This window comes from Sapajus apella, unplaced genomic scaffold (genome assembly GCF_009761245.1).
Source record: "Sapajus apella isolate SASKATOON/1434 unplaced genomic scaffold, GSC_monkey_1.0 scaffold27, whole genome shotgun sequence".
In the NCBI taxonomy this organism is placed as follows: domain Eukaryota; kingdom Metazoa; phylum Chordata; class Mammalia; order Primates; family Cebidae; genus Sapajus; species Sapajus apella.
The window spans coordinates 24729873-24749657 of NW_022436967.1; the positions used below are offsets into that span (position 1 = coordinate 24729873).

At 35.5% G+C, this 19785-nt stretch overlaps 1 protein-coding gene across 30 annotated transcripts in view; it reads left to right on the plus strand.

Annotated features, from left to right (window-relative positions):
• CAMK2D (calcium/calmodulin dependent protein kinase II delta) overlaps positions 1 to 19785 on the plus strand; it is a 310275-nt gene that overhangs the window by 220939 nt on the left and 69551 nt on the right. For all 30 annotated transcript variants that reach the window (XM_032292477.1, XM_032292479.1, XM_032292481.1 and 27 more), the window contains 2 exons: positions 7815 to 7917; positions 13836 to 13919. In XM_032292477.1, coding sequence (XP_032148368.1) covers positions 7815 to 7917; positions 13836 to 13919 — 187 coding nt within the window. The remainder of the gene's footprint in view (positions 1 to 7814; positions 7918 to 13835; positions 13920 to 19785) is intronic.

Here is a 19785-nt window from a genome sequence, read left to right on the forward strand (position 1 = left end):
AAAAAAAAAAAAAAAAATATATATATATATATATATATATATATTCTCTGACATATAAGCTAAAATCACTAATAAAACTTCAGCAGATGATTTTTAGGGAGGCTTACCATCAAAAGAAATAACTTGCAGCATTCCTCATCAGATTTCTTTAAAGCAGAGAAGGTACTTTTGCTCTCCATTCTTATTCTGATTCTAGGAGAGAACAGAAATGAACTTTTAAGAGAGCTTGTTATAATTTCTGTAGTTGTTGTCCTAGTTTCTGTCAAATTGCTGATTTGGCTGGATTTCAGTTGAGTCCATTTCATAAACACACTGAAAGAGTTCAAAACATGTGCATTAGAGGCAATTGATGCACCTCTTGAACGTATGAAATCCCTGGCTTGCTTTTGTGCCTTTTATACACATGATGTATACTCTGATAAATATATAAGCATATGCTGGCAGTTTTACTAATATAGTAAAGTTAAAAAGACCAACTGCTGAAATTTCTTATTACCATGCTTTAAGCAAAAAGTTGCCTTTATTATTCCTGTGCCATATATTTTTGTGTTCATACACTAATTAATATGTTAATTGATCATGTGCGATTGAAATGTTTGATGCATATAGTTTAATTTGTCTACATCAGTGAGAAAAAGAAACAAAGTAAATGTAATGTTTATAATGATTAAAAGCATCTATGAGCATATAAGTGCTGTACAATTTGTATATAAGCCCTCTGGAACAATAGCTGTTTAACGTAATGTGATACTCCACAGTACCTAATATAGGGCCTTATACCTGGCCAATACCTGCGGCATATGCCTTCAATTTAGAAATGATGAAGGTCAACCAAAAGTACATCTATAATATAAAAGGCAGCATTAAATAAAATAGGTTAACGGTTCATTAATATTTGAATAACACAAAGAAGATAAGTATATCTTTAGAATAAAGATCACTATTTAGTTGAATAACTGGTGCTTATTGGGGCTCATTACACAGTGGGAAGTTAAGAGGACCTATAAACAAGTCTAAGGCACAACAGGCAATTTCAGGATGTCCCTGAAACAAGCAATAGGAGAAGAGTCAGGGTGGTGGGATATGAGCATCAAGAAGGTCCATCTGTCAGCACCAGGCAGAACCTAGTAGATACACGGACCACAGCCTTTTGTCTGAGGTGCATCCAGTGGCAGGCCAATTAACATAGCTCTAGATAATATTGGGGGGATCTAGTGGTGCTGATATACAGTACAGTACAGTTCAGGGATGGGATTGTAGTCTTTGGGAGCGTTTAGATCAAGTCAGGATATTAATAATCAAAATGGAAAAAGATGCCATTTATCAAGCAGTTGCCATGTACCCTACACTGTTTTATCATACAAATCTTCAGAAGAACTTTATGAGAAAGGCACTCTGATCATCCCCATGGTACATAAAGAAAAATTTAGCAACCACAAGTGAAAGAACTTAAGATCACTCACCTAGTAAGCTATGATTTATGCCAAAGAAATTTGGTTCCAAATCAGCATGCTTAATCACTACTACTTCTCAATTTAGTTAGTTGGATGAATTAAAAGCCTTTAGAGACCAAAGAATGGGTCAAAACAATAATGGGAAAATAATTTTGCTAGCAGCATTCAAAATTATTTGGGGAAATGGTTCTAATCTAAGTTTAGTGAATCAAAAGGTTAAAATAGTCCTGCTTATGGGTTTTCCAGAGATAAACAAAATCCGTATCATTAGGAATAAAGAAAATAAGATATAATGTAGAGTAGGGGGGCACCATAATTTGGCAGTAGACTGGTGTATGAAGTAAAACTTTTTCATTTAGAAAATCAGTAAGGTAGCATTGAACACAGCCTTTGAAAAATGAGACAAAGAATAATAAAATGCATTTGCCACATTTAATTAATAATTGCCACATCAAGACAATTAGTATTGGGTGCTTAAAAAGACAGATTATTTATAAGGAGTAGAGTGCCGTAACTCAGTGTTGGATATTTGTGAACTGGTGGTTTAAAGTTCAAATACAAAAAGAGAAGAACATATATTCATCAACTATTTCTTCAGCAGCTGATAAGGCTCACATTTTAAATGTGAGCATACATTACTGAACAAAACAAGAACAGACCTGTGTGCATGAAACTCTGCTGCCCATTGAATTTAAAAATATGTATGTATGCCAGATGCAGCGGCTCATGCCTGGAATCCCAGCACTTTGGGAGACCAAGGCAGGGGGATTGCTTGAGGTCTGGAGTTTGAGAACCGCCTGTGCAACATAACAAGACCCCCATCCCTACAAAAAAATGTTTAATATATATACCTATGTGAACAGTGTATTGATGATGTTCTTCCCAGAAAGGAGGAAGTACATCAGACAAGTACTGCATTCAGGAAAGTATTAGGTCAAAGAGACGTTGCAGTAACAAATGACAAAATTTTTAATGTCACAAGGAATGAAGGAATGTCAGATCAGATATGTTTCCTCATTTAAGAACTTAGAGAATACAATTTCTATGACTCAGTTGACAGAATAAGTAAAAGGAGATAGTTATACAGCTATGCTTTTTCAAATAACTATATTTCAAACAAAATAATAACATTTCTGCAGTTCAAATGTACCAGAAATGGTTACTAAACTACTTCATGGACAACAATCTGAATACACTTTATGCACACAAATGAATCTTTTAGCAACAAATTAACACCCTGTGAATTGCCTGAGCAGAGAATGCTGCCCTTACTATTAGCCCCTAATCAGAAGAACAACATTATTTAATGGAAAAGTCACTGGATGGATGGATAGATGGATATGGGAGGGGGGGATTTTAATGAAGATAATTTGGAGATTTTCATAGAAATAAATGAAATTTATGACCAGAGAACAAAGGAATTAGTTTTCAGGGAAGGGGAGAGATGAGAAGTATTTAGTAAATCCTTGCTAGCCATGGGTAGTTGGTAGATGTGTCAACCTGTGAAATTTAGATAAAAGTTTAAGGAGTGCATCATCTGTGTGTGTGTGTTTTGATATTTTTGAAACTAAGTATGTATTTGATAAATTCAATAATTTATTTAGTCATTCCAGTGGTGTTTCTTTATTGAGTGCCTAGTGTTTGTCAGGCAGTGGAGAAGCTGTAGATAATTGCACTATGCCACTGGAGTTACACTGTGGTTCTTTCAGTCTACCCAACAGTGTGTGCTGACAATGTAGAAGTAAATGAATAAACAGGAATGGAATACAGAATGATTCTTATGAATAGAAAGAGTACTTTCTAATTGCAAACTTATAGCATATACATCTACTGGAAACTCCTTGTACTAAGTAGATGAATTCAGGCATGAATTTCTTACAAAAATAAAAGCTAAAATCACTTATACATGTATATAAATGAGACAAGTGAGCCTGACATTCAAGCTTTTCGATTCATGCAAAACTAAAAAAATGTAGTTTATTTTGGGGAGCTTCATTTGCACCTTCTTTGGCAAAAGATAAGTGACAGAAAACACACCAAAGCAGAGAATGGTTTTCTGTTAAAAGAGTGAGATTCTCCAATCAAGGAAAGAAATTTTAAAAGACAATTTTTACTCCTTAAATAATAATACCCAAAGGAATGTAAGAATTAAATAATATAGAATAATAAAATTAGTAATTTGATCTTTTCATAATCAAAAATTTAAAAAGAAGTAAAACACACATGATTTTACATATATATTCCTAATGGTTGAGTCTTTTAGATGGTCATCACCTATGTGCACAAATAAAAGCCTAATGTGGTTAATGCTAAAGGTGATTGCCTTTGCCAAATCCGTTTCTTAATAAAGATCATGATAATTTGTGAAGCAAGGTTAAAACTATGTTTTTTTCATAAGTTTTGGATATGGGTAGTAAATATTTTTGCGTGCTTCAAATTCTTCTAAAAACATCTACTGAATGGACTACCTTTTAAAAATAACTGTTTTTATACAATTGGAGGCATTCCTTTAGTATCACATCTTTAAAAGGAAGGAATTAGAAAATCTAACTTCAAGTCTTGGCTTCATCTTTTTGGGCCTCCCTACCTCATGTAGAAATTGAAGGTTTGAGTTACTTTATCTCCCAAGTCTCTTCCAGTTCTGAAAGTGATTCCAACAACCTGTCTGTGTACTTTCAGGCATTTGAACAGTTTCAAGAAAATCTTGAAAGATGTTGAAAGAAGTTGCCATTGTATTCATATGAAAGTACAGAACAAAACTTGCAAACAGTTGCTGCTCATTACAGCTGATATGCTATAAATGGTTGTTGACACTGAGACCAGATGTCATGGAAAATCCTGCATCATTAGGAAGCAATGGGGGTGGGGAAGGAACCTATGTGTAAGAATGTCTGTACACTCTATTTAAAAACCAACCTAGAAAGGGATTGCATTGTAAGAATCTAGAGATCCTCTCAATATCTAAAGACTAACATAATAGATTCCATTAAGTTGGCATCATTAATAAAGACATTCCTCAAGTTATAAATATTAAATGATCTCCACAGTGAAATGGCCAGCTGCACTGGAATGTAATAGCTAATCACTAATGTGTATGTTGTCACCACAGAGGACAGAGCTCCTGTGATAAAACCCAGTGTGATTTTATCATTCCATAGAAACTGTTATGAGATATAATTTAGTACCCTTATAATGTTCATTTGAGAGATGAAGGAACTAATTAATTAACTCCAGGCATCTGTGAGTTGTCCAAGTCCACATAGGTAATAACAGCTAGAGCCAGGACATGAACCCAGATCTTCACATTCTTTCTAGATCATCACCCTGCCTGTTTCCCTCACAGTGCTGTGCTCCATAGTCAGCTAACTACATTAGAAAACCTGGGTTTCTGATCTTACCTGTCTGATTTCTGTCAGAAAATCAAAATAGTGGAGTAATAGCAAATAATTGTATAGTAGTGGTCTTTTCTAAGGAGGTAATCATTAATTAGATGAGAAATTCTACCCTTTCACCTTGGGTGGACTATATCTGCAAATTATCTTCCTTTCTGTAGGCATTCAGAATTTAAACTAACCTTGCCAACAAAATTTGTAGTACAATATATTTTTAACTTGGAAGCTATATGAGTGGTAGTAATTCAAGAAAATTAGAATAAATGTGTTTGTTCTGATTAAAATGTTGCTTTAGAAAATCTTAGTGATTAGGCCCCCCCACACTCTCACAGAACATAGTAGGAGGATTATTTAAACTAATATATACCAGAGTTATATAGATATCAAACTTGTGTGATTATTCTTTATGTTTCATTAGAGCTGCCCTTTAACACAATCTTGTGATAAAATATTAAAAAGTAAATAATCCCATAAGCTCATCATCCTAAACTTTTAGTTTTCATTATATAATTTCATTTTAGATCCTAAATTTTAGTAATCATCCTAATTTTTTAATTTTCATTATATAATTCTGTATTTTAGGTTTGCCTAAAAATATACATAAACATGAAATCATGTTAGTCTCTTAATTGTTGAATCTACAGTCACGTTCAAATAGGCCTGCCTTTTCCTGTACATAACTGCAGCTGAACAGTCTTCATGAGTATAAGGTGCAACTCTGGTCCAGATGGATTTACTATTTTCTGGATGACTCACAAAGTTCCTACAGTGAGGCCTTCTTTAGTTATGAATATTTGCCCCAGTCATTCAGAGGTCATGCATGATAAAACTCCAAGGTGTTCCATTTCTTCTGAATCAGCACACTTGGTGCTTGAGGCATAATGCACACATACCTGCCCAGCAAGTTTTTCATTTAGTGATAAGAGCAAAAACACACTCAATTTTTTAAAAGTTTATTTACCAGTGATGTTGACAGTTGCTCCACAAACTTAGCACTTGACTTCAAATACCTAAAATGTGATTTCTAAAATGATTGAAACTCTTGTGATTGACAAATTAGGACAGATGTGTGTTAACAGAAATCTCTGACATGCCAATGCTTTTGAAAATGAAGAAAGAATTAGAATCAGCTATTGCTTACAGTTTGATGTGGTTTTTCCAAGTTAATTATTCCACAATAATAGCTGAAACTTAACTTCTTGATCAAATTAGAAAATACATGAATGTGGTAGATCATAAATTTTAGTTACAAAAATAAAATGCCAAATGAAAATAATTTAACATGAGTAGATACTATAGTATATTGATAAACAGAGTTCCAAAAAATTTCAAATGTTTGGTTTCACTAAAAGTAATTTCAGCATGAAAGTCTTTTATATTCTTGAGATATCTTCATCCCATACTCCAAATTAAATTATGTATTTAGTGTTGAGGTGGTTAAAAATATCTATCAGCCCACAAAATTAGAAAAGTTTTCTCACATTTACCAATCATCATAATAGTAATGAATCTGATGGCAGTGAGCAACTATAGCCTGAAGAAGTCTGGTACCTGATTAAAACTTACTCACCAACACTCTAATTTCTTTTAGATTTAACCTAATTTCTTCCAAGTTCCAGTTTTGGGTCTTTGCTAATTTGCATGGCTGGCTTAATTAATAAATTAGATACTGGTTTAGGCTGTGTTTACACAAGGTCAAAACAACCAACAGAATTGACTGATTTTTAGTAAGAAAAATATAGCCAATTTGATTTTTAAAGCATGACATTACTTGTTTATTAACATATAAACAAAATGGATTTGGTTGACTGAATTTTAGATTTTCAGACAATCGTTTTGACACTTGTAGAGTCCATTGTTTCCCAACTTATTTCAGTCTGAGACACACCTCTAAATTCACTGGGTTTTGTCCCCAAATAGGAAGACTTTGAGCCACTCTCCCATATACATTCTAACCCAATATATTTATCGAGTTTGGGGTTGTATATCCTTAACTGTATATATTAACCAGGCTCCTTTTCCTGACCATCTTCATTTCTTAAAATCTGCAAAGGAGATTCATGGAAATTGAAGACTGGCACCTGGTGCTTATTCTCAAAGTACTAATGTGTCTTGATGCGTTGGTTGGGAAACAGTGGTATAGACACAGCCTTATACCAAGACTGAGTTATCAGCCCTTGCATAATGATAAATACCCGAGAAAATAAAAATATATCTTTCTCATAGTATTCTGAGATGGAAGAATAAATATATAAGTAATGCTCTGAATCTATTTCGTACGTTGAAGAAATGTAAATTATGTTTAAAAAGCTGGCTTATAAAGAAAAAAGCTGACTATAACATTTGGCAAATAGTAGTATACTCTTTCTGTCTTTAAGAATAAACAGATTCTTAAAGACAGCAATTTTAATACATAATTCAGAGTGAGTATCCAAAATTTGTACCAAAATTGTTTGGAAACATTGAGGAATCAAAATCACTACATTTGGGTCCAAACTCTTGAAGTTAACTAGGATTTAATTTGCACAGTTTCATTTGCCAAATGTCTGTAGATTGGTCCAACTCTTGTTATTATTTTGCCAAGTTTCCTTCTGCTGAAAATGTCTGTGTTCTGTCAGGCTTCTAAGTCAATGTCCATGGCCAAGTCTGAATCCTGAGCGGTCCTTGGAAACATGTGAGCAGGTCAAGACAGGTGCTCTCATTCATTTGATCCCTCCCCAAGTGTATTCTCTCTTCTACCCAGTATCTCCCTAGGACAGTTATGCATCTGTCTGAAGCCTGCACACATGATAATATTTAATCATTTTCTAACCGCATTTTCCCTGGGATTTAGGAATGGCAGTCTCCAGGAGAGATGACAGTGCATGAATTTTTTCCCCCTAATCCTGTAAAATGTTGTTAGTTTTGAATAGTCTCTTAAAATAGGTTCTCACTTCAGTCTCTTTTTTTTTTTTCTTTCTAAATAAAGCCTGAGAATTTGCTTTTAGCTAGCAAATCCAAGGGAGCAGCTGTGAAATTGGCAGACTTTGGCTTAGCCATAGAAGTTCAAGGCGACCAGCAGGCGTGGTTTGGTGAGTACGGCCTCTCCTTCATACTACCTGTAGTCTTCTGGCTTCCGACTTCTGGCTCCTAATCCCACTTCCTAGCCAAAATAAAATGGAAATGTTCATCCTAACAACAATTTGACTAATTTTAAGATATTATGCTTTTATAAGCACTTAATTTTATTGACATGAAAGGGTATATAATCTAGAAATAATTTAAGGGAAAATAATGGGAGAACAACAAGACATACATTTTTTTTTTCTCAAAGGATGGGTAAGAAAGTGGATTATGTAGTAAGAACTAATTAGAGGATTACAACATTCAGAGAGTACTTTTTTTATTTAAAACAAAGTTGATTGTTTACATACAACCTCATATGAGGCCAAAAACTGCTATGTAAATACTAGATGCTCAAGAAACACAGGATATTTCATATATGATAATTTATGATTTATGAATTAAAGATTGTTTAAAAATTATGAAGCATATATGTGTGTGTGTATTTCAACTTAGTTATTTTATATTTCTTCAACATACCAGTTTCCTCTCAAAAATTCTGATAATTTGAAAATTTTTATATGATGAAATTTCTGCTTCTTTACAATTAAGGAAGAAATTAAATCTAAATTAATTTATAGTATTTCTAACCAAACTTATGTTTTGTTTTAATATTCAGCCTGAATAAATTATTTTACCTATTAATTTTCTTATACCTCTCTCTGCCATTTCCCAATATCCAACCCACTTCTCATGTAGAGTTCTAAAATATAACATTTCCCCAAGCCTGTCTTACTTCTCTTCTGACTTTCAGTGTGTTGAGGTTATTTTTTAAAATGTCCTTCACTTCTGATTTCTTTTCCTCTGAGCAACAACAACAAGTAGAAAGAGGACTAACAACATGCGATTTCTTTTGTTTTATATGCAAATGCTTTTGTGTATCCCCAACTTACACATCTCCCAAGATGTACATATGGCTTGCAGGATTCACCACATCTCTCTTAGCTGCCCCAGCTGCTACTGGGAGTCGATGGTGTGCCAAGCCTTACTGGCAGCCTAATGTGGGACCCCAGTTTCTGCTGCCTGTCCTGTTTCAGTAGTACCTGACAGTTATTCTTGTTCGAAGTCCCCTCCATGTTTAATATTACCTTTTACCTTGTTTTTTTACCCTCCAATCCCAAAAGAACTTAATACTTGCAAACTTGTCATTTGGTTTGTAATATTTTAACATTTTAATAATCTTATTCCCATTAACTGCAAACCGAAAGAAGGTAGGACTAGATTAGATCTGTAAATTAGAGATTCAGATGATTTCTGTATCCTGGAAAAGAGTATAGTTAACATAGAAAGAATATATTGCAACAGGAGTTAGGGGTTGAACCAGAAGTAGTGAAGCTATCACAGAGATGGGCAAAGCAAATACTGGGCATACATGTATTAAATAGGAAGTCCTGACCCTTGAGGATCTGAGGCTTTTGTATCAATAACTATTTACCATTCAGGGTGGGAGTATCTTAACATAGGAATGTATGAGGTGCTGTGGGAACACAAAACAGGAAATACAAAGACCTGCCTCTGGAGAGAGGTTCAATAATTAATTGCTTTTACAACTATGGTTACCTAGGGGATACATGGGACTTTGTTCACCATCATGCAAGGAGATTAAGGCATTCCAGACAGAGGGATCTGCACATGGAAAGGCTCAGAGGCATGAAACTATTTTTTCTATTTCAATAAAACAAGAAGTTTGATATAGCTAAAGTATACTGGGGTGAGTAGTACTTAATGAGGCAGGAAAGGATTTTATGGTTTTTTGAAAGGTTTGGGTTTCACCTTAGAGGTTTTGGAATCCAGTGAAACATTTTTAGAAGAGAGGGACGTAACTGGGTATATGTTATTTAATGATTTCAGTAGAAGTATAGAAGATGGGCCAGGAGCAGTGGCTCATGCCTGTAATCCCAGCACTGTGGGAGGCCAAGCAGGGCAAATCACCAGGTCAAGGGTTTGAGACCAGTCTGGCCAACATGATGAAACCCCATCTCTACTAAAAATACAAAAAATTAGCTGGGCATAGTGGTGGGTACCTGTAATTCCAGCTACTTGGGAGGCTGAGGCAGGAGAACCACTTGATTCTGGGAGGCAGAGGTGTAATGAGCCAAGATCATGCCACTGCACTCCAGCCTGGGTGACAAAATGAGACTCTGTCTCAGAATAAAAAAAATAAAGAAGATGACTTAAGGATAGTTAATCTGAAAGCAAGGACCCAGTTAGGCTAAGGCAGTCGTTCAAATTATGCATGATGATAGCTTTGACTAGGGAGGATGTAGGAGCAAGCAAGTTCCAAATAACACACAGAGCAGACAGGAAATATGAACTCTAAGAGAATCCATTTAGAAAACATGAAAGTCCCAGACACTGGGTTCAAAGACAGGACTCAAGTCCTGTGTAGGGCAAGCAGGACCCCCACTTCATGAAAGACTTGGGGTATGAGGCAAGACACAAAAACGGGGACTTAGGCCCAAGGATATAATTGCCAAAAATTAGTATAAGGTGATGACTGGATGTCAGGAGTAAGACAGAAGCCTTTGTTATGAGGTCTGAGGCTCAAATTAACTTCAGCAGCTATGTTTGGTGATTACAAGAATGTTGGAGTCAAGCTCCTTAAATCTCTTCTGTTTTTGAGCTTAATGTTTTATCTCCTCTGCTAGGTCACATATGGTTTGAGAACAGGGCTAGATGTAGTGGGAAAATTCTACTATTTGAATCAGAATATATGAATTTATATCTTGGCTCTGATTCTTAACAGCTGTATGATTTTGAGTAAGTCACTTTAACTCTGTGCGATCACTACCCTCTTTGTAAATGGGATAATAAACACTTCTTCACAGGACTGTTGTAAGATTGAGTGACATCGTCTATAGGAACCTGAGTGAGCTATAAAAGATGTTCAGTAAGTTTTCAAAACTGTCTTGGTATGAAACAATGACATAGTTCTTTGCATATTCAGTGAAAGTCGTTTAGTGAATCAGTGAGTAGAAGACTGAATATTAGGTCAGTAAAAGCAATAGCATTCGAATAAAAGTGCAGAGATTTTCAAATTGTTACTGATATCTAAAAACAAGCTCATCCCAAGGAAACAATGACAGCTCAGCAATGAAGTTTCCACTTCACAAAGTATGATGCTATCAACAATTAAGTTATTGTTAAGGTAACTATTAGAGTAATAACTTTTAAAAGAAGCAACATCCTAAGTAAATCAGTATTTTAGAAGTATAGAAAAACATAGTATCTAAACTTCAGAGAATATACTTCTTTTCTCTGTTTCTTTTCTCAAGTTCAAGCAAATCTTCATGGTTACCTGAGGGAAAAGGAGGCATGTGGTGTTCTTCATTTCTTTCAGATGAACTGCAAGATATATTTTAAGTATTAGAAGTAAAGGCATGTTTTAATAACGAATGACCTGTTTTGATGTTTATTCATTATTATCTGCCATTATAGTCCCATATATTTTGACTGACTAATTTTATCTTTTAAAATGTAATATCAGTGTTTAGGGAGAAAAATATTTATTATTTTAATTTTTATAAAGAGCAGGACTCTTTCTTCATTATGTGAAATACCAGAGCTTCAGGTGCTTACATCATTTTATTTTAATAAATATACAAGGTCTATTACAAATAAAAGAAAAATATAATATATATACAAAGCAACATAATAGATAATACAAAGCATAATGGAAGATGTTTATTGTGTTTTTTGTTTTAAAAAAAAATTATCTTTTTTTTTTTTTTTTGATATTTAGTCTTTCTGCGTCCCCGAGGCAGAAGTGCAGCGGCACCATATTGGCTCATTGTAACCTCCATCTCCTGGGTTCAAGCAATTCTCCTGCCTCAGCCTCCCGAGAAGCTGGGATTACAGGTGCCAACCACCATGCCCAGCTAATATTTTTCTTATTTTTAATAGATATGGAGTTTCACCATGTTGGCCAGGCCTTGTCTCCAAATCCTGACCTCAGGTGATCCCCCACCTCAGCCTCCCAAAGTACTGGGATTACAGGCACGAGCCACCATGCCCAGCCAAAAAATTATTTTTCAAGTTCAAACATGTTTGTTCTTTCCCATATTTACTTTTCACTTTCTAGCCTGCTCTGTGGGATTACTGGCCAAAAATGGTAGAAGTAAACACCCTGTCAATACACTTGATAAGATGGCTAGAAAGTTTACCAAAAAGAAATATTCAGATATATTCTGTTTCTCTTATGGAACTGGACATGCTATTTGCAATACCTTTCTAGCATTTTTGTTGTTGCTAGAAGAAAAAAGGATAACTACCAAGATCTTGGTTCATGGAAGAATGACTTTGCTTGGTTGCTCTTATGTCTCTTTTTTAAGATATTAAGGTGTCTCTTTTTTAAGATATTAAGGTTCTTTTTATGCCATTAAGTGACAATGGATACATTTTTAACAATCAGTAATTCTCTTTTCTCTTTATGTTATCTATTTTTATATTCCTATTGATTTTTCAAAGTAAGAAACATATGCTATTCCTAAAAAAGGCAAGCTCTCATTACTTTTCCTTTTGATGGAATGTATTATGATAATCCTAGACAAGTTTAATTTCCCACAAAGAAGGCCTTATCTGTTTCACCCCCCCCATGTCTATATTTATGAGGTCACATTGTACTGCACATTGTTTCCTAATGTCCATGCATCTAGATACATGCTTCGCTATTCTTGAAATAAGGACCCCACTGGTTGTGACTAAGTAAGAATGAGCATGATGGTATTCTCTCAGAATTTTAGTCTCCATAAGAGGTTTGTAATAATTTACATTTTAAATGATCTTTTCATTTCTTACTCACTTCCTTATCTTAGGGAAGCTTAGGAGAAATATTGTTAACATTTCCTATTTCTGGCCATATATTCTACGTTATTGAAATCATACATTATTAAGGGTTTATTGATTTAGACAGCAGAATACGGATTGTATAGAAAAGAATGGTTGAAACTCAGGGTGAGAAGGGATCACTGAGAACTGTATGTAGCTAAGGAGAGTTCTAAGATGGAAATAACTTAGAGCCACTCTCTGTTGGAAAACAGGTAGAGAAAAAATATTTAGGATTCAAGGAACAGAGAAAGTAGTATCAAGGATGACAATGAGAAGTCCATTTTTAAAAGACCTTAAAAGGATTAGTCAGGTCAAGGGCTCAGAAGGAGAATGAATTCATGTTGGATGAATGAAGGGAAACCAGATGATAGAGGATCTGAAAGTGCACACTGAGGACATTGGATTTTATCTGGACTTTAGCAATCAGCTTCTGATTGGAGTTTCAGTGCCTGTCAACTCTAGAGGAGTTAGAGAAGGACAGTGAGAGTGGAGAGGACAGAAGCACTGTCAAACTGTTTTCTTTCGCCATCTAGTTTTTCTCATGACATCTCCTTCTTAAGCTAAATGTCTAGTTGATACTTGTTCAATAGTGATTTATCTGAATATTTCTGCATCTTCTCTTTAGTTGCCAGTTACAAGCACATACTGATTATTTATTAGTACAGAGTGAACTCTTTGATATATTTTGGACTTACCTCTTTTCCTGGTGAGTTCTCCATATTTCTTTTCAGGTGTAGTTTTAACTCTCATATACATAAAGGACAATAAGAATTGCTAATCAAAAGTGGCCTTAACAGTACACAGTAACTTTGCAGCACAGTAGATTGGCCTTCATATCTGGAAGAAAGATGTATTTTTTTCAAATGAGCTACAGGACAGGACAAACTAATGTTGATATTTCTACAAAGAGAAAGTCTACACTATTTAGTGCTCTGACAACCTTGCTGTATCTTGAAAAACATATCAGATAAAGAAGCCCCCCAAAATTTTCTTTCTTAGTTTTCCATTTCATATTGTTTTGTCAAATCAACTGTGACTCATTAATATCTCTTTTCCCTAGGATTTGCTGGCACACCTGGATATCTTTCTCCAGAAGTTTTACGTAAAGATCCTTATGGAAAACCAGTGGATATGTGGGCATGTGGTAAGCAATTATATTTTGAAGCAAATTTTGTGATATGCTGCTGTCTTAGTCCATTCGGCCTGTTATAACAATCTGTCATAGGCCAAGTGGATTAAATAACAAAAATATGTTATTTATTTATTTATTTAGAGATGGAGTCTTGCTCCTTCTCCCAGGCTGGAGTGCCCTGGCACAATCTTGACTCACTGTGGCCTCTCCCTCCTGGGTTTAAACGACTCTCTTGCCTCAAGTAGCTGGGATTACAGGTGCGCACCACCATGGCTGGCTAATTTTTATGTTTTTAGTAGAGACAGGGTTTTACTATGATGGCCAGGCTCAAGTGATTCACCTGCCTCAGCCTCTCAAAGTGCTGGGATGACAGGTGTGAGCCAGCATACCCAGCCACAAAAATTTATTTCTCACAGTTGTGAAGGCTGGGAAATTCAAAATCAATGTACCAGCAGATTCAGTGTCTGGTTAGATCCTGTTTTTAGTTTTGTAGAGCTGTCTTCTCTTTGTGCCTTCACATGGCAGAAAGGGAGAGAGGGCTCCCACAATCTCTTTTAAAAACAGCATTAATCCCATTCATGAGGCCTCCATCCTACTAAAGGCCTCACTTTCCTTCCTTCCATCATATTAGGAGTTAGAATTTTAACACATGCATTTTGCAAGGGGTGTGCCCTTGCAAAATATTATCTGTAGCAACCACAATTTTTATAATTTAAAATATAATTTGATAACCCCTAATCAAAAAATCTGAAATTTAAAATGCTTCCAAAATTCAAAACTTTTTGAGTGCCAAAGTGATTGCCACATTTGGAAAAGGCTGCACCTGACCTCCTGCGATGGGTTGCAGTCAGACATGTCAAAACTTTGTCTCACACACAAAATTATTTAAAATATTTTATAGAATTATCTTTATGTGTTTAGATGTGTATAAAACATAAATGAATTTCATGTTTAGACCTGGGTCTCGTCCTCGATTTATGTATGTATAAGTACTACAAAATCTGAAACATTTCTGGTCCTTAGCATTTTGGATGAGGGATACTCAACCTGTAATATCTTTTAAAATGGAAGATGATACTCTCTGGTGATCAACTTAGAGTAGAAGTTCTCAAACCTCAGTCTGCAATAAGATCACGTAGAGAGGCGTTTAAATTGCTATGTTTCTTATTCAGTATATCTAGGGTAGAAACATTTACCTTTTTAACAAATTCTCAGGTGAGGCTAATGCTGCTGTTTCCTGGAACACTTTGGTAACAGGAGTGTGGAGCATTGCTCCTAGCAGTTATGCATTTATGCTGCTATTTTCTGAATGTATCTAACCAGTCCTTCCAATCAATATTATGTTTGCCCAAGACACTTGACAGAGATTAATAGTGAGCTAATACATATCAGAAAATAATGAAATTGACCGTTCTATGGAGACAAAAGTCTTATTTAGGCCTCTATCAGCCACCTCAAATCAAAAACGTATCCTGTGCAGGCCCAAAGACATATAATGGGGAGGACTTCCACCCACAGTTTTTATAATGGAATTTTTATGTTTCAACATATGCTTTGAATACAGGAAAGACTGAAAGGATACTGCAGTAGTACCCTACTAAGATTATCGACACAAACTAATCACCTAAATCCCTGACCCTATGTCATTGCTACCACTCTACAAGTAGATATTTACCCAGCTATCATAATTTGACTTTAGCGTGCTGCAGACAGATTTAATGCCTTTGGTGTTTGTCAGCAAGCCTGGAAAAAGTTGATTTAAAAAACTTTACTTGATTCTGAGAACAATGTTTAGACTTGGTTTTAGTTTAAAAAGTTAATAAAATCATCATGACTACTTTATAGTGATAGATTATTCCTCATTATATTTCTTGTCAGCTTAACCTGTTTGGCAACAACTTGATGTTTGATCTTAAACTGATTGGATCTTGGGCTTTCAGAGTTACCTCCATGCCTGGGAAGGCAGTGGTGAAATAGGGGACTATATTGATAGTCTAAACTCCTGGGGTCGAGTCTTTACTTTGTACCTACTAATCCAGTCTCTTTAATATATATCTGAGTTGGCTTCTTTACCTGTAAAATAGGAGTACTTAATCCTCATTGAATTGTAGGTGGGTCAAATGCAATGCACTTTAAAGGAAGACATTTGACAATTGCTACCTAATTAATGGGTAAGGTTTTAGGAATGCCCCAAGCTCTGTCTTCCTCCTGCCTGCCTGAGAGAATCTTCTAAGTATGAACTCTAAGGCATGAGCTCTAAAATGCCTTTGAATTAGAGCATTGTTGCAAAATATCTTTGTTCTAATCTAAATGTTAATGGCAGATAACTCTGATATTTTCCTTGCAATAAATCAGCTCCCAGCACACATAGATCTGTTTCTGCTGATGAATTTTAAAAGCAACAGAGTGGCCTGAGACTCGGGCAAATACAGATAGGTTTTGTGAAGGATACAATCATATTTTTTGAAGTATTTTTAAAATATGATAGAGCTATATTTTTGTAAAGCTGGGGGATTATGGCTAAAATGCTGCACTTGGACCTTGAACACCAAAGGGATAGTATGGCATACAATAATCAGTTACCAGGGAAAGCAGGACTCAGCATAAGGGAAATTTCATACTCTTTCTTTGCCAACTTCATCAAAAGGCCTTTTCCAGCCTCTTCTGCCTTTGTCTTTATCTCTCCTTGTTTTCCTAATTTCCTTCCTATTTTCCACTTTTTTTTTCTTCATCCCTCCCATCTACTTCATAGGTAACCAGTATGTATAATGGTTAAGAGAACACACTTAGGCCAGGCACAGTGGCTCACACCTGTAATCCCAGCACTTTGGGAGGCCGAGGCAGGCGGATCACGAGGTCAGAGTTTGAGACCATCCTGGCCAATATGGTAAAACCCTGTCTCTACTAAAAATACAAAAAGTAGCCAGGCATGGTGGCACACACCTGTAGTCCCAGTTACTTGGGAGGCTGAGGCAGAAGAATTGCTTGAACCCGTGAGGCGGTGTTACAGTGAGCAGAGATCACGCCACTGCATTTCAGCCTGGATGACAGAGCAAGACTCCATCTCAAAAAAAAGAAAAAAAGAGAGAGAGAGAGAACACACTTAGCTTCTCAGTTCACTTGCCGTATGACTTAATCCCTGTGTCTCAGTTCCCTCTTAGAAATGGAGATCATCAAAGTTCTTGCCTCATGGGACTGCAGAGAGGATTTTTTAAATACAATAAGTGATAGTTATCATTGCTATTATTATATAAAGTCTTTCTTTACAAATGATGTTTCTAGATAACCAATATATAGCATTATAGTAGACTTAAAAAACAAAGTGTATTACGTAACTGAGCATTATTGGTGTGATTATTGGCAGAATGCCCTCATCTAATGACCTGAATACCACATTCTCTTTCTCCCTCTCTCTGCTTTCTTAACTTCTAAATTATTTTATCTTGTTTTATTCTGTAAAAGGTGTTATTATGAACAGATTTCACAGCTTCTGAATAACATTTCATTCTAGCAAAGAATTTAAATAAATTATTCATTTGTTCTTATATCAAAAACATTTCTTCATGTTTCAAATGTGTCACCATAAGAAAAAGATAGACAAGTAAGGTGACGGATATGTGAGTTAGCTCTATTTAATCATGCCACTTCATAAATCTATACATATCAAAACATCATATTAGACCCCATAAATGTACTCAATCATGATTTGACAATCAAAAAAAATTAAGAATTTTTTTTAATTTTAAAACCTTTTTTTTTAAATGTATAAGTTTTATTGGTGTTGAAGAACATCATATCTATTAAAAAGAAACATAAAAAGCTAATAGTTTATACTAGGGACTCTTCTCTGGCTGTGCAGGAAAATCAATGATGAAACATATACAGGCATACCTCAGAGATTTTTTTTTCTTTTCTTTTGAGATGGAGTTTCACTCTTGTTACCCAGGCTGGAGTGCAATGGCATGATCCTGGCTCACTGCAACCTCCGCCTCCTGGATTCAAGCAATTCTCCTGCTTCAGCCTCCCAAGTAGCTGGGACTACAGGCGTGCACCACCATGCCCAGCTAATTTTTGTATTTTTAGTAGAGACAAGGTTTTAACATGTTGACCAGGATGATCTCGATCTCTTGACCTTGTGATCCACCCATCTTGGCCTCCCAAAGTGTTGAGATTATAGGTGTGAGCCACCAGGCCTGGCCACCTCAGAGATATTTTAAGTTTAATTTCTGGTCTCACGATAGAACACATATCAAAATAAAGTGAGTCACACAAATTGTTTAGTTTCCCAGTACATACAGAAGTTATGTTTATACTGTAGTATAGTCTATTAAGTATACAATAACATTATGTCTAAAATGCACATACGTTACCTAAAAAATACTTTGAAATAGCCAGGCATGGTGACTCATGCCTGTAATCCTTGCATGTTGGAAGGCCAAGGCAGGAGGATTCCCTTGAGCCCAAGAGTTCAAGACCAGCCTTGGCAACCTAGGATGACCCAGCTATGCAGAAAGAAGGAAAAAAAAAAAAAAACTATGTTGCTAAAATACCATCATCATCTGAGCCTTCAGCAAGTTGCATTATTTTTGCTGGTGACGGGTCTTGCCTCAGTGTTGATGTCTGTTGACTTATCAGGAGGTTGGGTAACTGTGATTTTTTCTGAAAATAAGGCAACAATGAAGTTTGCCACATCAATTAACTCTTCCTTTCATGAAATATTTGCAGTACTCACCAAAATGTGGCACAGAGACATGAATTGATCCCAAGTTGTTGGGAAAACGGCACCACAGACTTCCTCAAGCCAGGGTTACCATAAACCTTCAGTTTGTAAAAAATGCAATATCTGCAAAGTACAGTTAAAAAAAATGCACAATAAAACAACATATGCCTTTATATCAAAATGCTCAGATCCTGCATGGGTCCTCTGCTTTAGCAAATTTGTGGTAAACACAGGCAACTGCATTTTTTAATAACCTATGGTATCAGAGTTTGGATTTACTGTCTTAGACTCACAAAACACACCATGTTCAATTTTAATATCACTTTGGTAAATTTGAGTTCACTTGGCTCCTGGCTTGTCTAAGTACATTTCTGTAATATAGTTCATATATCTAACCTTTTAAAATAATGGAATAACTTATAATAGTGAGATTTCATATCTGTGAAATGTGAGAGAACTTATAAGGTAGAAGCTCTAACTTTCTTGGCTGGAAGAGGGAAGGAGAATAGGTAGTTTCCATCTGTTTTCTGAATTATATAACTTTTTTAGCTGTTAAGCAAATATTAGGTAGATACTATATGCATACATATGCACATGTGCACACACGCACACATACACACAGATATCAAGAATGACTCTTTGGAAATGTATAGCCATAAGGCATCTCACAGATTTTTAACCCAATTTTGCCACCTTTCATCTTGCTGTATTCTATCCTTTCTTCACATGATAATATGCAAACAGCCAAATTCCTTTGAAATGAGCCATGCCCCAGTTGGAGCATGTATGTGCCACCAATTTCCATTTCTTTAGAGACTGTGTGGAGCCCTTGTCTAGAAATGCACTTAGGATCACACAGCTATGAAAATGTTTTAAATGTTCTAGTAATACATACTTGGGGGAAATTACTCCCACTAGGAACATTATAATATATTCTTTGGTTACATTTCCCAGTCATTGTTGTGGGGTTTGGAATTGTTTTACCATTTTATTATATATCACCTTACTCACGTGACATGAAAGTAACATTAATTCACTTTATTTGTAAGATTATGTACGCTTCCTCTTTGCCATTGTAATAACCACCACAGTAATGGACACACTATTCAGTTGCTTTTAGGTTGTGGCTTATCCTGAGGGGAACTCTTTTTCAGCCAT